The 27,179-nt window shown below is 42.0% G+C and overlaps 1 protein-coding gene across 1 annotated transcript in view; it reads left to right on the top strand.

The window, feature by feature from the left end:
- Positions 1–27,179, top strand: part of FIG4 (FIG4 phosphoinositide 5-phosphatase) — a 156,238-nt gene that overhangs the window by 56,772 nt on the left and 72,287 nt on the right. Inside the window, exons 11-14 of the mRNA XM_067546584.1 lie at positions 15,829–15,962; positions 23,888–24,004; positions 25,315–25,360; positions 26,949–27,097. Coding sequence (XP_067402685.1) covers positions 15,829–15,962; positions 23,888–24,004; positions 25,315–25,360; positions 26,949–27,097 — 446 coding nt within the window. The remainder of the gene's footprint in view (positions 1–15,828; positions 15,963–23,887; positions 24,005–25,314; positions 25,361–26,948; positions 27,098–27,179) is intronic.

A 27,179-nucleotide genomic window follows, 5' to 3' on the forward strand; every position in this document is an offset into this window, starting at 1 on the left:
AGAGACCATGTTCACCATCTTACCACAGACAAATGGAGTACCCTCACAGAAACGTTTGAGGTAGAAGGGGTGTCCACTTTCCTCAACCTCGGACCGTGATGACCCATCAGCAAATTTGATGGGAGGTTGAGAGCTGCATAGGAACCAATTGAGAGCATAACCTTTGGAAGCCACCTCACCCCATTCCACTGGGCATGGTCTGCTGAAGATCATAGCTATGGTTACCCCTTCCCTGTTCCTCTTCAGGGATCCTTGTCACAAGAGCCTATTACAAATAGAAGTGGCCTCATTCCATCATGTTACATTGTAAACGTTTCCAAGCGTGGGTGGGGTGGTGGCCCTCTCTTGCCGTCAATCTCTGAGCTAAAAGGGGGGAAGTTAGCAGTTCCAGGCCCCTTTGGCTTACCTAGGCAATCCCATCATCTTGGGCCCCCATCCCCAACCCTCAGGCAGGGTGATTCAGTAGTTTGGGGCCTGGGCCCGCAGTCAGGGCCACAGAGGCCAGGTAGGAGGCTTCTAGCCCTCTGCAGGGCGAGTACCCAGTTCAAAGTCCAGGTCCTGAGGCAGGGCGGGCAGGCAAATTGGAGCAGTCTCTCACCCTTGACCGGGTGAGCAAACAGTGCACCTTAGGCAGGGCGGGCAGGCAAAGGGGAGCAGTGTCACACCCTCAGTAACAGGGTCGATTGATTTAAATCAAGACAATTTAAATCACCAAGAGAAAATAATTGATTTAAATCAAGTTTCTCACTGACACTACTTCACATATTTCTTAAACAATGGTACCAATCTGATCACTAAAACATGTTAATTTGCAACTCAATACAGCATTTTACAATACCTAGGATAAGTGTACTGTGTAATTTTTTTAGATATCTTGATTTTTATTAATTTAGGAAATAATACATAATACTCATTATCTGTGTCAAGCTGCAGATGCAGCAGCAGTACATTAGGAACGGTAAGAACTAAATCACACACAGAAACACAATAGCACTTATATTTTATTTTATTAAACTAAACCTTAAATGTTGCATAACGGGACATAAAGGTCCCTGTTACATAAAGAGACATAAAGGGTAACAAGAAAACATTCTACAAATACATTAGAAGCAAGAGGAAGACAAAGGACAGGTTAGGCCCGTTACTCAATGAGGGGGAAAAACAACAGAAAATGCAGAAATGGCAGGGGTGCTAACTGTCTTCTTTGTTTCAGTTTTCACTAATAAGGTTGGTGGCAATTGGACATCTAACATAGTGAATGCCAGTGAAAATGAGGCAGAATCAGAAGCTAAAATAGGGAAAGAACAAGTTAAAAATTACTTAAATAAGTTAGATGTCTTCAAGTCACCAGATCCTGATGAAATGCATCCTAGAATGCTCCAGGAGCTGACTGAGGAGATATCTGAGCCATTAGCGATTATCTTTGAAAAGTCTTGGAAGACAGGAGAGATTCCAGAAGACTGGAAGGTGGCTAATATAGTGCCCATCTACAAAAAGGGAATAAGGACAACCTGGGGAATTACAGACCAGCTAGCTTATCTTCTGTACCTGGAAAGATAATGGAGCAAATAATTAAGCAATACATTTGCAAACCTCTAGAAAATTAAGTAACAGTCAGCATGGATTTGTCAAGAACAAATTGTGTCAGACCAACCTGATAGCTTTCTTTGACAGGGTAACAAGCCTTGTGAATGGGGGGAGGTGGTAGGTATGGTATATCTTGATTTTAGTAAGGCTTTTGATACTGTCCTGCATGACCTTCTCTTAAACAAACTAGGGAAATACAACCTAGATGGAGCTATTATAAGGTGGGTGCAAAACTGGTTGGAAAACGGTTCTCAGAGTAGGTATCAATGGTTCACAATCCTGCTGGAAGGGCATAACAAGTGGGGTTCCACAAGGATCCGTTCTGGGTCCAGCTCTGTTCATTATTTTCATCAGTGATTTAGATAATGGCATAGAGAGTACACTTATTAAGTTTATGGATGATACAAAGATGGGAGGAGTTGTAAGTGCTTTAGAGGATAGGATTATAATTCAGAATGATCTAGACAAACTGGAGAATTGGTCTGAGGTAAATAGGATGAAATTCAATAAGGACAAATGCAAAGTACTCCACTTAGAAAGGAACCATCAGTTGCATGCATACAAAATGGGAAAGGACTGCCTAGGAAGGAGTACTGTGGAAAGGGATCTGGGGGGTCATAATGGACCACAAGCTAAATATGAGTCAACAGTGTAATGCTGTTGCAAAAAAAGCAAACATGATTCTCGAATGTATTAGGAGTGTTGTGAGTAAGACATGAGTAGTAATTCTTCCGCTCTACTCTGCGCTGATGAGGCCTCAACTGGGATATTGTGTCCAGTTCTGGGCGCCACATTTCAGGAAAGATGTGGACAAATTGGAGAAAGTCCAGAGAAGAGCAACAAAAATGATTAAAGGTTTAGAAAACATGACCTATGATGCAAGACTGAAAGAACTGGGTTTGTTTAGTCTGGAGAAGACTGAGAGGGGACATAACAACTTTCAAGTACATAAAAGATAGTTACAAGAAGGAGGGAGAAAAATTGTTGTTCTTAACCTCTGAGGGCAGGACAAGAAGCAATGGGCTTAAACTGCAGCAAGGGAGGTTTAGGTTGGACATTAGGAAAAACTTCCTAACTGTCAGGGTAGTTAATCACTGGAATAAATTGCCTAAGGAGGTTGTGGAATCTCCATCATTGGAGATTTTTAAGAGCAGTTTGGACAGAGACCTATCAGGGATGGTCTAGATATTACTTAGTCCTGCCATGAGTGTAGGGGACTGAACTAGATGACCCCTCAAGATCCCTTCCAGCCCTATGATTTTATGATTCTATAAATGTTTCACATTTGCAATTGCAGCAGTTTCCTGAGTTGCTGGCTGATAGCTGTCCTTAAACTTTTTTTTAAATTATTTTTAATTTTCTCTGTTTCAAGATGCCTGGCTAATGATTTCCACCAATTCAGGGGAGTGACTTTGTTCAAAACATCATCAGTAAACATGTGCTGTTAAAATAGTTCCACTCCAGCCCTGAAATTTATTCTGACTGGCATAACTGAGGAGTGATTTTGAGATGGCCATGCCATGGCAGTATCATCTTCTTCAGAAGTTAGGCATCTACCTTTATATCTGGGGTCGAGAATGTTCGCAAGAAAATGAGTTGAAGTTCGTGCTCGATCCATTCGCTTCTTTATTGCCTGCAGTTTAACTTTCTGGTGAGGTATTTCTTTCTTCAATGTCTCTTGAAGTGCCTTCCAAATTTCGACAGCATCAGCAATGCAGCAACAATTTCTCTGAAATTTAAAGCTATGGCGATAGGCTTCACTATGCTGAGCATATCCTTTACATTCCTCTTTAATCCAATGTTAGATACTTGAGATGAGATACTTCCATCTATTTTATCACGGTTTTCTTCACGAAGTTTTATGAGAATAGGCCAGTTCTTAATAAATTGTTCAAAACAATCAATCACAGAATTCCATCGAACATCTTGAGGGAGAATTAGTTTGGATCCTCCTGCTCTCTTCTGTGAAGCTGAAGCAAAATGGTTGTTTCGGAAGTATTTTGCAACCTCAACAACATTTTCTTTTATTCCTGGAGAAGACTTACTTAAGTATTTGGCTAAAAGATGCATTAAATGGGCACTGCAGCCATATGTTGTTAAGGAGCATCCTTCCATTTTTTCCTTCTAATCTTCTTATCTTTACCATGTTTGCAGCATTGTCTGTGACAAAACTGCGTACGTGACAGTTGAATTTTTGTTCACAGTTTATTACAGCTTTCTCTTCCACTTCTTTTAAATATTCTGTTGTGTGGGCATTTCCCAATGTATCTATTGTTTCTGAAAGATATGCAACCCCATCTTCTGTTGACACACAGGCACATATTACTGGATCATTGTGTACATTGCTCCACCCATCAAGGCTTAAACTGGCAAATTTCCCCCAGTATTTCTTGCACACTGTTCAAGTTTCTTCTCATACACTGTAACTAGCAGCCTTCCACCAATATCTGCTCTACCAGGTGAAGTATAGCCTGGTTGTAAGAACTCAGCCATGTCAATGAAGTGTTTATTGTTAACACTGCAAAAAGGAGAATTTGTGACATAAATTAACCGAGCAATCTTTTCATCTATGGTGTCTTGTTAGTATTTGCTGGTCCTTACTACAAACCCATCCATGGTGGTGGTTTTACTGGATGATTGAAATCTTTTGCTTGCTACTGATACTTTGTTGTCTGAAATACATTTAGTTGCAGCTCTGCTGCTAAAAGTAACAATGGATGACTCTGAAAACAAAGCTGAGTTATGCTGAAGTAAAATAGGGAATAGACTTATGGCATCACCATTATGATCTGTGGCCATGATTTTTCCAAAATAAGGGGCATGTATTATGTAATATAAAATAAGAAAATGACACCCAGTGGTGACTGGCAACTCTAGATTTCTCTTACTGTATGGTATACTTGGGTGATAGATTCTAAAGCTAGTTAACTAATTAAACAAGCCATGAGGATTAGCTAAGCTAAACTTCTTTTTCTAGCAACATCCAACATAGCAAACAGCTTGGGAATTTACTTGTTAAATCACACTTATACTAAAAGGCATAGAGAGTCTTGAAGAATGATGCATTGGAGAGTGAATTATTTAAGTTACTAACCAGTTGATCCACATTGTTCTTCAGACATATCCACATCATTTTCTCCCAATAAGCAGTTTTTATTATGATGTTTCATTCTTGCAACTAAGTCCTGCATCTCCTTCTTGCACTGCTTACACTTGGCACGTTTTCCTTTTTTACCCAGTGAAGGAATTTTTTCAAAATATTCCCAGATAGGGTCTCTCTTACACCCAGAAGCCATGACAGTTTTCTGTGGCAAAAGTGTGGGGGAATATAGGAAGCTGTGTGTGTATTGAATAATGTCTTCTCTTTTTATTTCCACTCCACTCCACTGTTACTTTCTACTCTGTCTCCATCCTTTGTCTCTCTGTCTTTAAGACAGTGTCTTAACTAACTCCTCTGCCTTGCTTGGCCCAGCTCCACCACCACATAAGCACAGAACAACAACAGTCCTATCCAGCCTGTGTCTTTCTTTGCACATGTGACTTTAGTCTGCTGAGAAACAGAAATTGAAAGCCCAGAACTTTCAAGAAGCAAGAGCTGGTAGTTAGGCTGGACAAACTAGAGCCATTAATTTATTTTTATGAGACTAAGTGTAGGTTTAGCATGTTTGTGATGAGATTTTAATTGTAACTTATTTTTTTAACAAGAGAAATTTAATATTTTATTGATTTAAAAAAAAATGGTCTGGTTTAAAAAAAAAATCTGATTTTTTTTTATCCACCCTGTTCAGTAGATCGAGCACAGTTCACAGCCCAAGCTCTCAGGTAGGGCGGGGCAGGCAAAGGGGTGTAGTCTTTAACCCTCTGCAAGGTGAGTCAACAGTTCACAACCCAGGATCTCCTGTGGGTCAGGGCCCGATGGAGTAAATGGACGGTAGCCCTAGGAAAGGCAAAAAAATAGTGTAAAGCCCAGACCCTTAGGCAGGGTGGGTAGACAAGGCTAGTAGTCTATAGCCCTTGTCAGGGCACACAAACAGTTTACAGCCTTTGCCGTCAGATAGGGTGGGCAGGCAGAGCCACGAGTCTCTAGCAGTATGTGGGGCAATCACCCCAAGGTTGAGGTAGGAAGGGGAAAGGGGGATGCTGGCCCACTCCACTGTATCCCCGCCCAGGACGCTGGCAGTGATGGGGTGTCCCGTCACTGATCAGTGGGGCTCCAACCAAAACTCGCTGCCTTGACTATAGGCCATTACACAGCCAGATGGATGTCTGGCTTCCCTGGGCTCCTTCCTTCCCCTCTTTCCCTGGAGTACCTTGTCCCCCGAGTCACCCTCAGTTTCCTCAGGGTACTCTGCCCCTGGGAGGTTCCACAGCCATTTGGCCTCATCAATCTGTGGCAGGTCCGGCAGCTCCTTGGGGTTGCAAGGCCCAGGGTCTCCTGGCTTGTAGGACTCAGGTAGCTCCAGCAGGTCCTCAGGGCCCCAGCCTGTTGGCAGTCCTGGCAGCCTCTCCTCAGAGTAGCGGTCAGGCCCAGGCCCCAGCACCTAGTCAATCAGTTTCCATTCCTCAGGCCTCTGACCCCAGAGCTAGTCTCTTTGCCCAATAAGTCTTAATCTCACCCATTCAGACTCCAGAATCAGTGTCCCCGTATGGCTACTCAGTTTCCTTGCCCAGCTAGTCTCAATTCTATCTCCAGTTCTCTGATCTCTCTCCTCCCTGGTTTCCAGTCACCCCCACTGACTTCCCAGTCCCATCCAATCTGTGTCCTCACCTCCCCTGAACTCTTGTCACAATCTCTATGCCCAGCAAGGCCCAGTCCCCTTCCCCCCAACCCAGCTCTTTGTCAGATGTGCCTCCCTTTCCATCCCAGCCCTCTGATTCCCAGACTTAGTTTTCTTGTGCAGCCAGTCCCAGTTTCCACCTCCTTGCTGGCCTCTAGCCCCAGCCTCTATCCCCCAGCTTCCTTGTCCGAATCTGCTCACCAAGCTCTCCCTCGATCCTGGCTCTTGTCCCCTCTGTATTTGAATCAGATGACTTCCTCCTCCACACTTCCTGGGTGCCAGCTGGTAGGGGGAGGGGGCATTTGGTTATTGAGAACACAGGAGAGGCAGGCTTCCATACTCTGTTCTGATACCTGACCCCATCCCAGCCCACAGCAGCTATTACAGGGAAAGTCTTCTTTGCTTCTTTAGCTCAGTGATGCAGCATGTGTATGCAAAGTCTGGTCAGCACTAGGAACTGGAAGGGGATGGAGCATGCTAAGTGAGGACAGACTCTTTTGAGATTTTAGCTATTAAACTAGCAAGTTTCTGCTGAATATGTGAAAATCCTCCCCCCACCCCAAAAAAAAAAAAAAAAGGCTTATAACTTGGCCAAATTTGGGTGGATTTTCAAAAGGGTTATTCCTGGCACAAAGGCTAACCGCTGTCCTATTTGAATTCCTTCAGTTTTAATCCTATAGCTTTCCAAAGAAAAGGTCATCAGAATTTTTTTAACATGGAATAATTTATTTTCTTCTAATCTTGTTCTTGGAAACCACTGAACCATTTTGGTTGAATCTTTTTCTTAAAAAGAAAATTCAGCCTGAGACAGGCACCTGGCATGGAAAATTTAAGCCTGAATAATTAAAATTTGGCAGTGTTTATAAGCAACTGAAAACAAAGTCTTATAATGGGTAGTGTCATCTGTAATAGCAAATGCTATCAGCTCCGCCTACTATTTTAATTGCAATTGCAGATTTTTAAATTAGTCTCATGCTGGGTTTTAAGGAATATGACTTGCTTAAGATTTTCTCCAAAAAGAATCCAACAACCTTATAAGTAAAGTTCCAAAATGGTCTAGTATGTGAAGAGACGGTCAAATAAACTTCATTTTTAATCCCTTTAAAACAATGGTTCCTAGTCTGCTGCAGATGGTTGGCCTTCTCTCCATGTCCCCAAGCTCCATGAACGGATAGATGTACTTACCTTTCTCCCCCATGTCAGTTTTTTCTGTTCACTTGTCCTTATCTATCAGTCTTTGTCTTCTCCCATCTTTCTACTTCCTCCCTTCCCCTCCCTTTTTTTTTTTTTTTTTGGTTTTGTTTCGCTATTCCTCAGGAGATTATATACTACTGAGGTGGGCAGCATCTGTTGATAGCTTTGTTCCCTGCAGGTTCTATACATAGCATTTTGTGGTATTAACTAATGATCATGCCTGTTAAAGTGTACATTTTTTTTCCTGTTTATCTAATTTTAAAATCTCATTGAACTACTTATATATTAGTGGACTACAGTAATGCCTGTTTTATTTATGAGTTGCAAAACAACTTCCATTTTTAGTCACTATTGACAGAATGAGAATATTCTGAAAATTCACCTTTTGTGGTGAAATTTTCTATGATTAGTCTTTGATCATAGATGATTTTTGAAGTGTTGGAGGAAAATTCCTCCATAAACATTTTGAATCAGGAATATGCAGAGAGTGAGAATACTTCTCCCACTTTAAAATAACAATAATTCCTACCATGCTTTTTGTGCAATATTACAGCAAAAATGGCTGAAGTTAGAAACTTGTCATGAACGTAGTCATTATTAAGGTACTGTTTGGTTTGAAAAGATACAGTAAATCATTTTCAAATAGTTGTATGTGCTCAGTAGAAATCTCCTTTCGTGGAGAATAAAATAAAGATACACTTCATAGTTTGCCACAAGTTAAATGTTCATTTGTTAGTTTGAGAAAGCTACAAGTATGGTATTGCTAGGGTCAGCAAAGCGTATTACTTTTCTGGTTTAAACAGCTATGGAGTCAGAGAGTTTGAGATCTGCTGGCAGAGCTTGTAAATTCTAGAACTGAATGAGCTTTATTCTTCTTTGAGTGCTTGCTCGTGTCCATTCTGAATGTAGATGTGTGCGCACCACGTGCACCGGTGCCAGAAGATTTTCCCCTAGCAGTACCTATAGGGTTGGCTCTAGCGCCCTCTGCAGTGGTGTGCGTATGCACTTGCATATATGGCGCTGCTTGCCCCCTCCCTCTCAGTTCCTTCTTACTGCCCATGACAGTGCTGGAATGATTCTCTTGCTTTCGCTAGTCTCCATGTTCCTACTGGTTTTCTATCTATTAGTACCAGTGTATATAGTTTCAAAGTTCTAGAAAGTCAGTAGTTAATAGTTAGCTAGGTTCGAAGCTAAGGAAGCTCCCAGGATCAGGGCATGCCCCGGTCCCTGGGATTCAAACCCTGCGCTTCTTGTAAGAAGCCTATGCCATTGAGTGATCCACATCAGAGCTGTGTGAGGTGCTTGGGGGAAGCCCACCTCTCCATGAAGTACGAGATTTGTAAGAGCTTTCGCCCGAGAACCAAGATACAAGACTCAAGGCCCTTCTGATGGAAATAACGCTCAGACTGGCATCGGAGCCAAGGTCAGACTTGGGACCGAGTACTGCAGCCTCATTGAAAAGCGCTCCGCCAGTGTTGGAGCTCCCCTGGCACCGTTGGTCATCGCCGGTGCTGAGGAAGCGGCAGAAGAAGGTGCATTCGGAGAGGGAGCGTTTGCTGGCGCCAAGGCTGGCTAAAAAGCCTCTAAGAAGCTGGAGTTAGCCCAGAAAGAGTCTCTGCCTGGATGGGAGTCAAGTTCAGCTACCACACCACCACTGACTCTGGGGAGTGGCAGAGGGCTGTGCCAACTGTTGGTCCCTGCCACACCTGAGGCATTCCAGGCAATGAGGAGTATGTTGGCCTTGCCGGTGCCGCCTACGCCATGAGAGGGTAAGGCAGTGCACCGAGGAGTGGATGCCCCAACTGAGGGTTCACAGGGGGATGCCTACGTTGGCACAACAGCTCCGGCCCTTGTCTGCGGGCCGCCCTTTACCGATCTCCAGGCACTTGTCAGACTCTTGGTACCAGTCACCAGAGCTGTGCCAGGACAGATTGAGGTCGAGTCACTGGTTGCCGAGTGATAGGCACCCTGGGACATCGGCACTGATCCGCTGAGTGTCGACACTCTTCAGCGTGCTGAAGTTCTCCAAGCTTGGGGCATTGTGTATCGCTGGCACACAGCAGGGCACTGGAGCCGTGGCACCACGCAAGTCCTTATAGGAAACTCGAGGACAAGACGAGATTGTGGCATCAACAACGATCCGGCTCTGGTCACCGCTCCCTGGCACCGGATCTTTAACACCGGGAGTCAGATAAGCAAATGAGGCCAGCACCTCAGTGGTCATTGGAACATTCTTCCTCAAGCTCGGAAGATGAAGTGGTACTTCTCCCAAGGGGACAAGCTATGAAGCCACCTGTGCCTGCCCCTATGCGCCACAGCTAGGCGGATGGTTGCAAGGTCAGTGGTCTGGGCCCTGGCAGTACTGGAACCCCTGGAGGTCCCCCCACCCTGTGGTGCTGTACCCATTCTCCTCCATGGGAGCTTCGGTGCCACGCTCCTCAAAGGATATCACTACAGCACTGACCGTAGGCATTGACTCAGACCATGAAGAGTCGTTGTTAGGCAGCCTGTCAATGGCCACCCTGTCTCGGGAAGAGGTGCCCACACCCTCTCAATTGCTGGCCGCCTCCTCATCCTCCCTAGATGAGGCAGTAGCAGGCCCTTTGCAGGCCCCGCTGGACGATTATAGGGCACATCAGGACCTGCTGAGAAGTGTAGTGGCTAACCTGGGCCTTAAGATAGAGAAGCTCAAAGAACTGGTGGATGAACTCTTTGGAGTCTTGGTAGCCGTAGCTCCTTCTAGAGTGGCCCTCCCTGTGCATGAGGGGGTGGTCAAACTGGCTAAGGCTTTGTGGCAAACCCCAGCATCTCTGCCCCCCACATCCAAGTGGGCAGAGAAGAAATATTATGTGCCCGCTAGGTGGTTTGAATATTTTTATGCCCACCCAGCTCTGGGCTCATTGGTAGTTGCAGCAGCAAATGAGTGAGACAGGCAAGGACAAATGAGCTCTACATTGAAGAATAAAGAGGCAAAAAAGATGGTCTTATTTGGACATAAAATTTATTCAATAGCAAGCTTGCAGCTAAGGGTAGTTAATCAGCAGGTACTGGTGGGGTGATACCACCTTAATATATGGCAGTCGCTTGAGAAATACACTGATTCCCTCCCCCAGCCCTCAAAGCAGGAAGAGGGTAGGACTGTGGCCAGGGCCTCACTACAGGTGGCTTCAGACGTGGCAGACTCAGCAGCATGCGCGATGGCCTTTGAGGAGAGCCTCGTGGTTCCAGTCATCTGGTCTCTCGACGGAAGTGCAGTATTCCATCCAGGACCTCCCGTTCAATGGAGTCGCTCTGTTCGAAGACCAAACTGACTCAAGGCTGAATGGTCTAAAGGACTCGAGGGCCACATTGCAATCTTTGGGCCGTTATACCCCGTCCTCATCTAGAAGGCACTTCAGGCCTTCACAGCAGCAGTGCTTCAGAGGACAGTCCAGGGGAGAGCTCTATAGGAGAGGAAACAGAGGTTACAAGCACCACCAGGGCAATTTACCGGCATCATCCTCGAAGCCAGGCCCAAGCCGCCATTCCTCAGGTGGAAAGAAAGGCTTTTGAAAGTGCGCCCAATGACGACTAACCAGTTCATGCCTGAAATCCAGTTCTCCGCCTGTTTGCCTGCCAACTTGCACCCTTCCTCCTTGCCTAGAGGGCGATGACGTCAGACCGCTGGGTTTTGAACATGGTGGCTACTGACAATACCCTTCAGTTCACTTTGATCCCGCCTTCCCATCCTCCTTCCCTGTTCCTCTTCAGGGACCACTCTCATAAGCAACTCCTCGTCTAAGAAGTTCAAGCCCTTATATAGTTAGGGGCGGTGGAGTAGGTTCCTCATAACCTGAGGGGAAAAGGGTTCTATTCAAGGTACTTCCTGATCCCCAAAGCGAAAAGGAGCCTCAGGCCCATATTAGACTTGAGGGCCCTGAACAAGTTCCTCATAAGATTAAAGTTTTTCATCTTTAGCGGCCATCATTCCCTCGCTGGATCCGGGCGATTGGTTCGCTGCCCTCGATTTAAAGAACGCTTACTTTCATATCGCTATCTTCCCAGGCTACAGGAGATTCCTGTGGTTTACAGTAGGCACACAGCATTTCCAATTTGCTGTCCTACTATTTGGCCTTTCCACTGCTCCCCACGTTTTTACCAAATGTATGGCAGTAGTAGTGGCCCACCTCAGGCGCAAGGGGGTGCAGGTCTTCCCGTACCTGGACGATTGGCTTATCAGAAGCCGTTTGAGGGAGCAGGCCTATTGAGATGTGCAGGTCATGAGAGACACATGCCAGTCACTGGGCCTGTTAATAAACGAACAGAAGTCGTTACTCATTCCGGTTCAGAGAATAGAGTTCGTGGGGGTGGTCCTAGACTCTGTACAAGCCAGGGCATTGCTGCCTGCTGTCAGATTCCAGGCAATGACAAAGCCTGCTAAGCCTAAGGTGCCACCCTATTACCACGGCGAGGGTATGCCTCAGCCTGCTAGGACATATTTGGCAGCTTGTACCTACGTGGTCCACCACACGAGGCTATGCTTGTGGCCACTCTAAATGTGGCTGGCTATGGTATACAAACCCCGGTCAGGTACTGGCAGGAGTTCCCTTTGTGGCCCTTAGGCCGACGTGGTCCCTGTTCTTGGATGCCTCGGATCTGGGGTGGGGAGCCCCCCCCCCCGGGGATCCTCAAGAAACAAGGTCGTTGGTCCAGGGAAGAGCTAAGTGTGCATATAAATGTCAAGGAGCTCAGAGCCATCAGGCTGGCCTGCGAGGTGTTTTGGCCTCATCTGTCCAACAGAATAGTGAGAGTACTCATGGACAACACAGCAGCAATGTATTATATCAACAAATGAAGAGGAGCCAGGTCCCCAGCCCTGTGCCAGGAAGCCATACGTCTCTGGGATTTTTTGTGGAGCACAACATTATCTTAGAAGCGGTCCATCTGCCAGAGCTCAAGAATACCCTAGCAGATTGTTTGAGCAGGTCCTTTTGCTCTCACCACGAATGGTCTCTCCACCAGGAGGTAGCCGACTGCATCTTCTAAAGGTGGAGAATTCCCCAGGTGGACCTGTTTGCCACCAGGGAGAACGGGAAATGTGCCTGCTTCTGCTCTCTGTTGGGGTTGGAGAACAGCTCCCTGTTAGACGCGTTTCTACTCTCGTGTCGGGGTCTTATGCATGCGTTTTCCCCAATACCATTGGTGCACAGAGTCCTGGTGAAAGTCGAGAGGGCAAAGCTCGAGTCGTTCTGGTAGCCCCAGAGTGGCCTCACCAGCACTGGTTTGGGATGATGCGAGACCCCTCTGTGGCTCAGCCGTGGTCTCTACTGTTGCGCCTGGATCTCATCTCGCAGGACAACAGCCAGCTGCTTCACCCGGACCTAGCCTCTTTGCATCTGACAGCTTGGCTACTGCATGACTGAGCGGGGAAGAGTGACACTGTTCGGCCCAGGTCCAGAGAGTGCTGCTAGAAATTAGAAAGCCTTCCACTACAGCATCCTACCTAGCAAAGTGGAAGCGCTTCAGCTGCTGGGCGGCTGATCACAGGGTATCGCTGACAAAGTCTTCTATACAGTTGATCCTGGACTACGTGCTTCATTTGAAACAGAGAGGCTTATCCTTTTCATCAGTGAAAGTCCACCTAGTGACAATATCGGTGTTCCACCCACTGATTCAGGGCAGATCGGTCTTCTCTCATGAAATTACTTCTTGATTTCTCAAGGGGCTGGAAAGACTCTTCCCTCAGAGAGCCAGTTCCCTAGTGGGACCTGAACCTTGTCCTGTCTCAGCTCACTGCTTCGCCCTTTGAACCGTTGGCCTCCTGCTTGCTCATGCATCCGTCCTGGAAGGTGGCGTTCTTGGTAGCAATCACTTCTGCACACGGGGTCTCGGAGATAAAGGCCCTGACCTCAGAGCCACCTTATACACAGTTTTTCAAGGATGAAGTCTGGCTCCGCCCTCATCCAGCATTCCTCCTTAACATGAAAGTAGGAGACTACCTTAACAGGACATCTTTTTGGCAGTATTCTGCCCTAAACCTCATAGCTCTGGTGAAGAGAGGCATCTGCACTCACTCGATGTAAGGAGGGGTCTGGCCTTCTACATCAATAGGACCAAGACCAGATCGTTATGCTGTCCATGCAGCTCTTTGAGGCAATTGTGGATAGGATGAAGGGCAAACCGATTTCCGTGCAGTGAATATCGTCCTGGATCACAGCCTGCATTCGCACCTGTTATGAACATGCCAGGTCTGCGCCTCCAGCATTCCTATCAGCCCATTCCACTAGAACTCAGGCGTCTTCAGCAGCCTACCTGTCACATGTATCTATTCAGGATATTTGTTGGGCCTCTACGTGGTCATCTGTGCATACCTTGATGTCCCACTATGCCGTTACACAGCAAGCGTGGGACAATGTGGGATTCGGCAGAGCGGTTCTGCAATCTTCACGACCATGAACTCCGCCCACTTCCGGAAGTACAGCTGGTGAGTCACCTACATTCAGAATGGACATGAGCAAGCACTCGAAGAAGAAAGAATGGTTACTTATCTCATAACTGTTCTTCGAGATGTGTTGCTCATGTCCATTCCACAACCCACCCTCCGTCCCCTCTGTCGGAGTTCTGGCAAAAAGGAACTGAGCAGGAAAGGGCCGGCAGCGCCATATATGTGAGCATATACACGTGCCGCAGCAGAGGGCACTAGAGCCAGCCCTACAGGTACCGTTAGGGAAAAACTTCTGGCACTGGTGCATGTGGCACGCGCACACACCTACGTTCAAAATGGACATGAGCAACACATCTCGAAGAACAACAGTTACGAGGTAAGTAACTGTTCTTTTTCCTTCCTTTTTTCTCTTTTCTGTCCTCTTAAAAAGTTACCTAGACAATAAAATGAAACCGCTCTCTTAATGTAACCTTAAGACTCCATGCTTAAAAATCTCAAAAAATCAAATACAAAATGTTCAGGTTCCAGCACCATTATTAATTTCTTTGTTGCCAGGGCGGATATAAATCCATTCAAAATTGATTTTTTTTACTTCAGTTGAATACAAATTTATTTATTTAAAAAAAACCAAATCCTATTTATAATGTAACTTGAAATTGGCAGCTTATGTTGATTACAATAATTTCATTTTTTTTTTTTTTTTTTTTTTTAAATTAAACAGTACATGTTTGTTGCCAGGTTTTAAAGGAAAGCCACCACTGAACAGTGAAAATCACTGGCTGAGCACCTGGAACCAGAGTTGGCTGAAGTCAAAATCCGGTTTAAGCATATCACTAGCCTTTTCTGCAGGTGCAGAGAGAATATTTTCTTCATTTCAGTTCATTCAACTAGTTCAGTTCAGTGACTGGTTCAGTCAAAGTTAAACCACTTGGGAGTTGGAAAAAGCAACAAAGTTTGTTTTCCTCTTCCAATCTTTGGATAAAAATCAGGTGTGAGAGAATGAGATCAACCAGTTCTAAAATCTTGAAGGGCATGGTGATCAGAAACAATCAGTTCAATTCACTAACTAAAGAGAAATCTTTCTTTGTTTAATAATTCTGTTAGTTTTAAAAGCAAAGCAAATGTTATTAAATTTTTTGTGTGTGTATCCAGCAGAGATAGTAGAGAGAGTTTTATTTGACTAATAAAATAAAGTGTGGTTTTTGAGTGTTTTAATTGAATTTTAATTTCTACTCAAATAGCGCTTGACACAAATCAAAAGTAACAAATTAATCTAGTAAATAAGAGAGGCATTTTTCACTATTATCTAATATAATAAAAAAGCAAAAATTGAGAGTCTGAATAAACGTTAGTTAAGCAATGTAATTGCTTAAATAAATGTGTATAGGTACAGTATATTTTCATTAAAACATATTAAACATGATGATTTAAATCAAGGTTTCCTGCTTGCTGATTTAAATTACAACAAAAATCAGTGATTTAAATAAATCCACCATATTTGCGGCACATCTATGGTATGGCTATTCTTATTTTTCTGGATAAATATATTGCATAATACAATTCTGTTTGTCATAGATTATAAAGCCTAATATTCCTCTTTAAAACTTCAGTGAATTTCCTGATGTTTATAACTATCTGCCTTAATGTTGTATAAACACTTTCCTTTCCCCCCATTTTCTTATGCATGCTGTTTGTTCTTCCTCTCTTACACCTATAAAATATGAAATACTAAAATCAGGGATAGGATTGGTACGGGGGTTTGTGAGAGATTGTATACAAACATTTAAAATTATACCAATTAGTTCAAAAAAGTTAATGCTATTTTTTTTTTTGGCTTTGATAAAGGAACGTGAAAAAAGAAAGCATGAAAGGATTCTGAGTGAAGAACTTGTTGGTGCTGTGACATACCTCAATCAGTTTTTACCCCCAGAACATGCTATTGTTTATATTCCTTGGGACATGGCCAAATACACAAAAAGGTGGGCAACTTCTTTCTCGTATGGATATCATCATAGTTCATAAGTGGTCAATGACAGAGAAATATTTTTAAAATTTCTTTTTATGTCTTGCCAGTGTGAGGGTGGCTTTGAGAGATCAGAGAATTTTTAAAGCTATGAGAAGGATGGAAGTTCTGAAGGATTTTGATATTTCAAAATTTGGTTTTTCCAAATGGGAGTGAAAACCAAACATTTTGAAATTCTCCAAAGGAAAATTTTGGGAAAAAAAGCCTTATTTTACAGGTCAATAGAAATATTTTGATAAAAGCATTTTGTTTTTATTTGTATTATAATATAATACAAAATTAAATTTTGAAATAGTAATTTTAAGGCAAAACAAAATCAAATGTACCATTCCAAAAATGTTCAGGTAGGATATTTTGACAGAATGAGAACTTTTTTTCCAGGTCTGTTCCAAAACGAAATTCAAGTGAAATTGATCTGATTTCATGAAGCTTATCGATTTTCAACAGAACTACCTATTCTGACAGTATATGACTCCGTCTAAATTTCTCTAATCATCTAAAAAATACATCACAATAAAATGTAATCAGCCAGATGATTTGCACCTCTCCTGGCCTTATGACACGTGCCATTTTTGTCTTCCACCAGTATCTTTATCTGTAGTAATCAAAGCTGCTGTTTCAGCCTAATTTTGAAAATATTGTGGGTTTTTTTTTTCTTTGCGAGCCTTTGTGCATTCCTGTTTGTGGTATATGGCACATGCGATGTTGACTCTGTGGAATTTCCTTGAAAAGCCATGTCAGTTGGAAGCTTCATGAGTGATCTAGGACAAGGGTAACATCATTGCCCTACCCTATGTAAGGCAGCAATATCCTCCAATTGTATCAATTTCTGTAGAGAGCTAACTGAACCCTCCTTTTGTGTCCTAGAATGTTATAATCTAATTGTCTTTATTTTTCTTTCAGTAATTAACAATTTTTAGTTAGCATAGTATGGGTTATCATAGCCTAAATATCTACCTTGGTTAATCGCCAGGCCATGAGCTCTGTGGGAGCTTCAAGAAATGGGTTCTGTTGTGATAACTGGGCCTACAAATTTGCCCTATTTGTGAGCTCAGCAGTGAATGAAAGTTCATGGAATGTCACAATAACCTATAACAAAAATGTTTATGGGAAAAGATTAAAAAGTGAGACAGACTGAATTAGTACAAACAAAAAAGCCTACTGAAATACTTCAAGGACTGAGTCACTATTATTACTGCTAAATGAGAAGAGTAGAGGATCAGCAATCAGTGAACCAAAACTGGTGTGTTGGAAATTAGTCTTAATTGGTCATGGACAAAATAATGAAAGGAGGGGCTATTCCTCCCATTGCTCACTTTTGGGGCCTTTAAAGAAAGAGACTTTGGGAGAAAAATTGGCTACTGGAGTAAGCCTCACCATCATGGTTGCCACCCCCACCATCTCATGGGATCCCCAGGCCTTCATCATCCTGATCCTGAGAGATGTCTTGACCAGACCAGGCCTGAAAGAGGGACATGATGACCACCACCTCCCCTGGCTCCAGCTAACTCTCAAACATGACCAGAGATGTGAGAATTTGTCTGCCCCTTCCACTGTGTCCTTTTCCTTCCCTCTCTTACTTCTTTCCTATTTCTCGCTTTTCCTTCTGTCTGATAAGAGTCTGACTTAACCAGCCAACACTACATATTTTTCAACATTACAATAACTCTGACCAGAAAGAGGAAGCATAAAGCAATGTCTGATGCTGATACTAGTTCACCAGGTCTCGGAGTGGCTGATAAGACCATGTGCTATGCATCTGTTTTTCCAGCACTGAGGTTACAAGTTACAGCAAACACCAGAGGCAGAAGCTGCATTTTCTCTTTGCTATTATTTTCTGTGCTATGTGGGTTCATGCGTGCGTGTTGTTTTTTCTTCTAGGAAATGGTATTTGCCTTTAACAACAGCAGCAGTAACAGCTCCAGCCCATTTAATTAAACTTCTTCTTTTTTCCCTAAAAAGGACAGTTATTACCATCTTTAATACCTTCTATGAGACTGTCAAAAGTGAAGAATCTCTCTAGTTAAAGAAAGAAGGAACAAGGGATGGTATTAAAATAAAAGCCTTACTTAATTTACATTTCAAATGCTTTAACTGTTTTTCCTTCTTTTCCTGTATCTTTAATAAAAGGTTAAAAAGGTTTTTAGTGGTATATTTGCCATGGTACTATACTCTATATAGAAAACCTCAAACCTTGTTTTAAACGGTTTAACATTAGACAGCGAATAGGTCATGTTAATGCCTTTGGCCCACATGTACTGTCTAAATTAATACAACAGCTACCCTCAAATTTGGTCTGTCATCAGCTTCCTCTTGTGGTGTGACACTGCATCAGCGACTTTGCCTCGTTCTTCTTTTTGGGATTTTGTTGGTCTCTCCTGGTGTTAACCCTCCAGTCAGGTCGCACTGTAATTTCACCCCTTTTGGAGTATTGCTATCCCAAACAAATAACTGACGAAATAGGAGTAATCCATACAACTTTCACCCCTTGTGGGCGCCTCTTTAGCCTCACTCTTCTTCCAGAGCAGCGGATTACAGGACTTCACCCAAGAATCCCTCAGCAAAACTTAAAAACCAGATGGAAACAAACTCATCAACTTCTGTCTGCCCCAGGCTTGAGGTTTTTGGTCCATCTTAGGTTCTCTTTCCACTTGGCTTCTGTCAGGCCCTTCCCACAGAGAAGGAATTCCAGACCTTTCTCCTGGGTCTCCTCTCCCAACTGCACTGAGCTCCTTTCTTTGAACACCTCCCTCAGTTTAACATACCTTCCTATATAACAAGCCCTCAGGCTCTAGTTAACCCCTTGTCAGTCAGTGTGGGTCCTGTACAACCTGTCATGTGACCCTAGAAGTTCCACCACCTCACTCACTGGAGTCCAGCCACCTTCAGTTGATTCTAGTACAGACATAATGGAAGGACCTCATTCAGTGCTGCCCTTGTGGCCATATATTCAAGAGTCCATGAAAGCCCTGTTGAAAGCTACCAAATCTGATTCAGCACCAGCATAGACACCAAAGCCCCTCCATGACACTATGTTCTCCTTCAACATCAATACCCTCCATGGTGCATAGCCGTTGTTGGCTCCAATGCCTCCATCTTTCAGCCTGCACTGTTATAACGAATGCTGCTGGCGCTGACACCAACAACCCAACCTCTACAAGAGTGTAATTGATGTATCAGATGAGTGGAATGAGACCCCCATTGAAGGATCATATGACTTCCCAATTGAAGACTATATTGGGGTTTTCTAAGATCAGGTTATACAAACATCTGTTGGGGTGGTCTAGGTATACTTAATCCTGCCTTAGTATGGAGGAATGGATTAGATGACCTCTCACAATCCCTTTCAGACCTTCATTTCTGTGATTGAATGATGGAACTTCACTGTAGCATTAGATTGGAGCCTCATCATTTTCACCCCCTTACTAGAAAAAAACCAATTCAGCCAACTTTTTAGAGAGAACTTTTAATGCCCTTCAACTTCAAATGGATGGTTCGACATTATAATTATCTGACTCCCTGTTTGACATTTGCAGTTTCAAACAAAGAATAAATTGTTCATTCGTATCACTCCAGGCCGCCTTAATCTGGCCAGAAATATTATGCTCTCTTCTTTTTCCTTTCCACCAGTACCCAAAAGAGTTAACAAAATGTACCTAATAAGGATCATCAGTTTTTACTGCACCACCTTTTGGCACACTACATGATGTTACTCTACAGCACAAGAAGTAGCCAAAAGTAATGGGGCACCTCACTCCACCTCTTTGGATAGGGAAGTTTGAAAACTAGATGCTTTTGGCAGGAAAACATTTGTCCAGGTCCTTGGATTTTTGTGTGGCCAATTATAACATGTGCCATGATAAACCATGAGTCCCATTTTGGGCTCCTTACTAGAGGAATAAAAAGAGGCTGCTAAGACTACTTACCAATGGTCAAACACTCATTAAACTTTCCTTATGTTGCCTCAGATAGGAATGTGAGAACTATGGCCATGGACAGAGCCTTGAGAAGATACTTTTGGTTGGGATCTTTGGCCTTTCTCTTGAGTCACAAAGACTTATTGAAGACCTTCCATTCAAAGATATAGGCTTCTTTAGTGATAAGACTGACAAAATTTTTGAAAAGAATAAAACCAGTCACTACACAGTTCTTAGGACTTATTCAATTCTCATCCTCTTCCTATCCAACGTTTTGCTTCTAAACCAATCTCACTCCCTGGGACAACAGGGGATGCAAAGCCTCAGAGGTGGTAGCAGTCATCGTTGTCGTCTATACTTGCTCCCAATAAAAATTACAACAGTATAGAAGCAAGATTCCTCACCTCAGTCCTCAGCTCAGCCCACAGCATTGGCCTTGAAACAGCAGTTTTGATCAGATAGTGAAGAGCCATGCACCTTTGCCTCTATCCTTAAGATCTTCTCTCTCCTTTTACAGCACCTGGTACAGGATTATCTCCAATTGCTGAGTATTAGACATTATCTCGGTAGTTACTCCATGTATTTCTGCATGAGGCCATGTCATTTTCATTTCCTTCAGAGATTCATCTCATGAGAGTCCCATTAGAGGAAATGGATTTATTTCTAAAAAGGGAACCATAGAGGAGGTCCCACTGGAACACAAGAAGATTTTACTCCTCTTTCGTAATCTACAAGAAGAGTGACTGTTTCACACTCATCCTGCACCTCAGAAATCTCCACAAATTCTTAAAAATATTCATGTTCAGGATACTTATGCTAGGGGACATCATTCCTTCCTTGTCCTAGGAACTTAAAAGATGCCTACAATGTGGCAATCAAACCTCACCTATATCAAGTATCTCCAGTTCTGTGAAGAAATTACTAGTTCGGAGTCCTTCTGTTTGGCTTGCCCAGAGTTTTTATAAAGTGCCTCTCATTGGTAACACACGTCTCAGACATCAGGGCATGTTTGTTAACCCATGCCTCAATGGCTGACTTACAAGGGCCAGTTCTCAGCAGGATCTGTCTTTTGAGATTCATTATATATGCAGCCTCCTGCAGTCTCTGGAAGTGCTAATCACCAGGGAGAAATCATCTCTGATTTGCCTAGAGAAAGTATCACCTTCACTGGAGCAGTCCTAGACACCACTCAAGGTGAGGCCTTTCTTCCAGAGGAGAGATTCCTAAAGCATGTAGAGTCCCAGGTAACTGCTAAAGACACCCAATAAAGAAAAACTTGTGTGTTTATGAAGACTTGCGCCTGATGGCCTCATCAACTTACATCAACCTTTTATACACTTGCAAATTAAACCTGTACAGCTGTGAGTAGCATCTCATCACACACCTACTGTTCAAAAGAAAGCTAACTATATCTCCCCAAGCACCCCAACAACTTCATTAGTAGAAGAACAGAGATAACGTCCTCAAAAAAGGATACCATTCCATTTTCTTTACCCTTTGCCTCTTTCTTCTTCAGTATCACAATCACCCCCAATGCCAGGCTGGAGTGTGCATTGTCAGGACCACCAAGTACGTAGCTGTTGGACCACATAGGAGTTCAGGCTCCATATCGACATACTGGAACCTCATGGCAGCACAGTGGGTCTTCAAGGCCTCTGCCCTTCCCTGTAGTATCATGTTTTTAAAGACAACACCGTAGCCATGCACTACATCAGAAAGCAAAGGGGAAGTGCACTCCCAGATTCTGTCCCTGGAAGCAAGATAACTGTGGCTGTGGTTTGTCTGTTTCACCTAGTGGCTATACATCTAGCGGTAAAGAGAACATATACACAAACTCACTCAGCAGAAAGTTGCAGGAGCAATGTGTACAGTTCCTGAAACAAGTTTTCTGAAGTTGAAGTGTCCTTAGCACAGGGCTCGACAAATTTGCTTCGGAGCTAGGAGCCAGCCCAAAAATTAAGGAGCCAGACAACATGGGCTCAGTGGCGGGGCGCCCTGGCCGGAGCACAGCAGCCGCTCTCCCCTCCCGGCCCCGGCCCTTCCTCCCTGCCCCCTTCCCCTCTCCCAAAAAGTGGGCCCAGTGCTGGGGAGCCCTGGCCAGATGGCGGCAGCCACTCCCCCCAGAAAAAAACTAGACACCAGACTTAAATTTCTAGGCACCATGGTGACCTGACACCCTGGGTTTGTCGAGCCCTGCCTTAGCATTTTTTCCACAAATGGGGTCAATCATTAATCAGTCTCTTTGCATCTGGGCAAAATGGAAAATGTCATTTGTATTGCACACCCCCAATAGAGACAGCTTCTCAGTGCAGTTCTGCAGCTCAATACCAGGAGCACCATATCTTACAAGTGTGAATGTATAGAGGCAATTCTCAAACAGTATGTACTTGTAATAACTCATCTTTTCATATCCTCTTCAAACACTGATGCAATGTGGATCAGTTGTAATATTTTTACTACCACAGTTTTGGCAGCATGTACCCTGGTAAAAATGAACATTGTTTTGACCAACTGGCTTCTGGCTACTCAAAATCTTCTTATTTTTTCCCTTCTCCAAAATAATTAAATATTTTAAAGTTGTAACCAGTATATCAGGCACAAAAAGATAAGTTAACCTGATATGTATCTGTAACTACAACCCTACCAACAATATGCAGGGGCAGGAGTCAACACAAACAAGGTTCCAAGTAGGTATGGTTTGGTTCATGAGATCAATATACAGTATGTCCAGATTGCGTTTGGCCATCTTTGACTGTAATGGCTAAAGAAGAAAGTAGAATTCAAGTTGGAGTTGAAATCTGAGGAATCTTTGTATTTCAAGAATCTGTGCTGAGGATTTTTTTGACTTTCAGAATTAAATCGTTAACCTTTAATTTTACTGTGATAAAGTTCCTTGAGAGTGTGTGTAATATTTGCAGTGGAAGGAAGAAGTGTTCAATAAATATTTCTATTCTGTATTTGGAAAGAAGCAGGATAATGGGCTCTTATCCTATGAGGACGATGAAATACTTTCCAGTCCATTAGTAACTCAGGAAGATATTAGACAATGTCTATTCAGGATAAATATTTTTAAATCAGTAGGCCTGGACAACTTGCATGCAACAATCCTGGACGAGTTTGCTGAGAAGATCTCTGGCCTGCTAACGTTAAATTTTAATAAATCTTGGAATATAGAGGAAACTTCTGAAGGCTGGAAGAATACTAATGTTGTGCCTGTATTCAAAAAGGGGAAGTGGGATGACCCAGGTAACACAGGCCAATTAGCCTGACATCAGTCCCAGGCAAAATAAGGGGCAGGAGGGGTTATGTGATTCAATTGATAAAGAAGTAAAATAGGAATATAGTTAATGTGATATAACCCATCAACATGGTTTTTATGGAAAATAAATCTTGTCAAACAAATCTGATTTCATTTTTTGAGATTAAAGTTTGGTTGCTAAAGGTAACTGCATGGATGTTAATATACTTTTGGAAATCATTTAATTTAGTACCACCACATGATATTCTGATTTTTAAAAATTGACATTACATACAATATTAATAAATCACACATTAAATAAATTATTAACTGGATGACCAATAGATATCCAGGAAGTATTGTCAATGGGGATTCATGATTGAACAGCTGTATTTCTAGCGTGGTTTTGCAGCATTTGGTACTAGGCCTGAAGCTATTCAACATTTTTATCAATGATCTGGAAGTAATTATAAAATTACTGCTGATAAAATTTGCAGATGACGCAAAGATTGGTAGAATGGTAAATATTAAAACATTTATTAATGTTCCTTTTTAATTAAGTGAAGTGATCAAAACTGACATGAAAACACTGCTATTGACATAATGTGTGGTCAGTAAATATGGAGATGGTATAAACTGCAAATTTTCTTACAAGGAAAATTGACAGGAGGCTTTCCAACCAGCGAAAATTAATGAGTATTCAATGTTTGTTTTTTCTCCCCATAGCAAACTGTGTAACGTCCTGGACAGATTGAATGTAATTGCAGAAAGTGTAGTGAAGAAAACGGGATTCTTTGTAAATCGTCCTGATTCCTATTGCAGCATCTTGCGGCCAGATGAGAAGTATGTATGAAAACAAGAAAAGTAAAAGGGGTAGGATGTGGGGGGGGGGGAAGGGGCGCGCACGCACGCACGCACGCGCACACACACACACACACATCATTTATACATATGAAATACTCCTAAGTTCCTGCAATAACTACTCTCTGTAACATGGCTTTTTAAGGATTTCAGTAGTGTGAAAATTATAATTGTGTCCAGTTAGAATGAAAAAGACAGCAACCAAAGGGACATAGTCTATAATTATCTGCACATTGAACACGTGTAAAATATGACTCTTGTTATGCTACTTGAATCTTCATGGTAAATATGTGTACATGTGAAATTTTGTGTAGTTGGTGGTTCTCACTATAATAAACACTTCACAAAATAAGTCTGAAATATTCATTTTCCCTCTTCATATTTAAACAGTTCCTGAATCCACGGAAGATGTAATAAACAGTTCTTCCTTCTAAGAACAGCTCATTTTGCTGCTTCAGGGCATGCGCTTCATGTGGTATTGCATACTTTAAAACAAGATATGCAGTCTCTGAACATTTTCAATTTAAAGAAGGCCTTCTCCTAAAGGGTACCAGGAAATACAGTCATCGAAACTTGTATATGTGATTGTAAGAAACTCATATTTTTAGAATTTTTTTAAAAATCAAAAACATTTTCTAGAGAGAACAAAAATTAGTATTTATTATAACTTTTTTGAACTTTACAGACATGTTCTAGTACACTGTATGTTCCCAAATCTCTAAACTTCACATAAGTTATTTAATTTTCAAATTGGTGACAAAGTGGGGTGTGAAATCAGTTTTTACTTTGAAAACTGAATTTTGCCCTCATTGACTTGACATAATTGAAATTTATGTATTTGATGTATTTTATTAAATTTTTTTTTTAGACCTATTAAGGAAAATTCCTTTAACCTGGCCATAAACATTAGTTACATAATATTTTCATCTTATCAGTTTCCCCACGTGGTGGGAATCTGTATTCTAATATGTTCTATAACTTCTGTTTTGGTTTGGGGGTGGGGAGAAACATTGTACTTGGCTTTCCTGGATTAATTTGTTGTGAGCCTTGGCACGCATTTAGTCCAATACTGAATTTTGCATTGCAAGCTAATTGCAACACATGTCTTACTGGGTATGTATATCTGTATTGTTTTCACCCACTCATGCGTATTTTCAACCACTCAGAGAAATTTCAGCCTATTTTTAACAGGTCATTGAATTCTTCCCTCGGTTTCACTGAGCAGATCCATATGATGTATATCCTTAAATTAAATAAACTTTATAAGGTATGATATTTTGTTTCCCTTCCAGATGGAATGAACTGGGAGGTTTTGTTGTTCCCACTGGTCGCTTACAGGTATTGAAATAATATTGGTTTATTATTACAACTAAATTTTATTGATGTAAGTCAGTGCTCTGGTAGCTCTGTGGAAGGGTCCTGTCCGATCTATCAGAGATGCTGCAGGAAGTATTGTTCTTGATTCACTAGATGACTTTCTTCTGAGTCAGTACTTTATTAATATAAATATTTATATTATAGTAGGGGCCAAAGGCCTGATTGGATTTAGGTCAACACTGTCCTTGGATGGTGCTAAAAAAACTTGTGCTGCTGGAAGTATCTTCTTAAATTTTAAATTAGTTTCCATTTCTGAAACTGATAGTTGCATCAGTCTCACTGAATGTTGCTAACATTAATATTGTAACGTTAACAGCGTGTAAAGCAACAAGCCACACAGTACATCACTTTTTTAATAATTTTTTTACTTGTCTTGCAATCAGAAGAAATGTACTGTTCAATATAGAAAGATTGCATTGTTCAAACATTAAAATGCATAATTGAGTGAGAAATAAACATACTTCATTCTGATAGTAAATTCACATACAAGGAAATAGGTATTTAAAAACATTCTTGTCTCTACGTTGTTGAATATTTCATGTATCATGGTTACAATCATGGTTACAAATTAGAAAAAAGGCAGTTTGTTTGACTCAAAATATTGCTCTTTACTTATAGCATAGTGAAAGAATTACCAGTTATGATGTTAAATGTGGATGTCGTGATTGCATATTCTGCACACAAGATAGTTTTGCTGAAGCATTGTTTCCTTCTACCATGATTATTTATAATTTTATATTTTACATAAATCAGGGAACAAATACCCAATTCCATATTAACAGAACATCAGGGGTCTGATATTTAAGGATAAACAGCTGGGTGAGCCTAATTTTAATCTCTCTAAAAGAATGAAGAACATGTAAGCCATTTGAATGTTGCCTTGATTTATACATTTTCAAGTCTTGCACGTCTTCCTATTTTTAGTGCATTAACAAAATAGACCATAAATCAGATATCATTCATATAAAATATATTTTATATAATAGCTTATAGCATAAATACTTCCAGCCCTTTAGATTATAAAATACCATCCTTCTAGGGGCATATGGAACTGAAATGCACAGATGGTGTTAAGAAAGGTATGCAGGTTGTAATCTTGAACAGAATTTGTACACCTGTTGCCCATGAATTGTCTTATGGCCACAGCAATGTGACAGCATGTTTTGCTTTTTATATTTCAGTTTTAGTAGCAAGACTTAAAAGTGGGAAGTTTATTTTTGCATTGCAGTAGCACCCAACATTTTTTTCAGTAAATCATAAGTGTGTTTATGAGAGGGAAGAAGAGTTTAATGTTTCAGGAAGATGATAATAGTGAGAGCCTTCCAAATTGAGGCTTTTGCAGCTTGCTGTAATATAGACAATTGCAACCTAAATTATTTAAGATCTTGATTAATTCACACAAAATTTTGAGATGACATATAATTAAATATTTGGGTTTTGATAGGATTCTTAGGAAATCAGGAGAACACATCCCTTGTGGAATAACCGTGAATGTAATGATCTGGGGACTGATGGAAGGATTTCACATTTATTCTTGTTTCTTTCCTAGACTGGTGTTCTTCGAACCAATTGTGTTGACTGTTTAGATCGCACTAACACAGCCCAGTTCATGGTGGGGAAGTGTGCTTTGGCCTATCAGCTCTATTCTTTGGGGTTGATTGATAAACCCAATCTGCAGTTTGACACAGATGCTGTTAGGTAAGATATTTCACTGTTAGTAAAATACGGTGTCTTCTTTTTTCTGGAATTAATTTTGTAACAGATATTAAGCAGTTATCTT

The sequence above is a fragment of the Emydura macquarii genome, unplaced genomic scaffold (genome assembly GCF_026122565.2).
Source record: "Emydura macquarii macquarii isolate MOO-44397 ecotype Brisbane River unplaced genomic scaffold, CSIRO-AGI_Emac_v2 contig_1146, whole genome shotgun sequence".
Lineage (NCBI taxonomy): Eukaryota > Metazoa > Chordata > Testudines > Chelidae > Emydura > Emydura macquarii.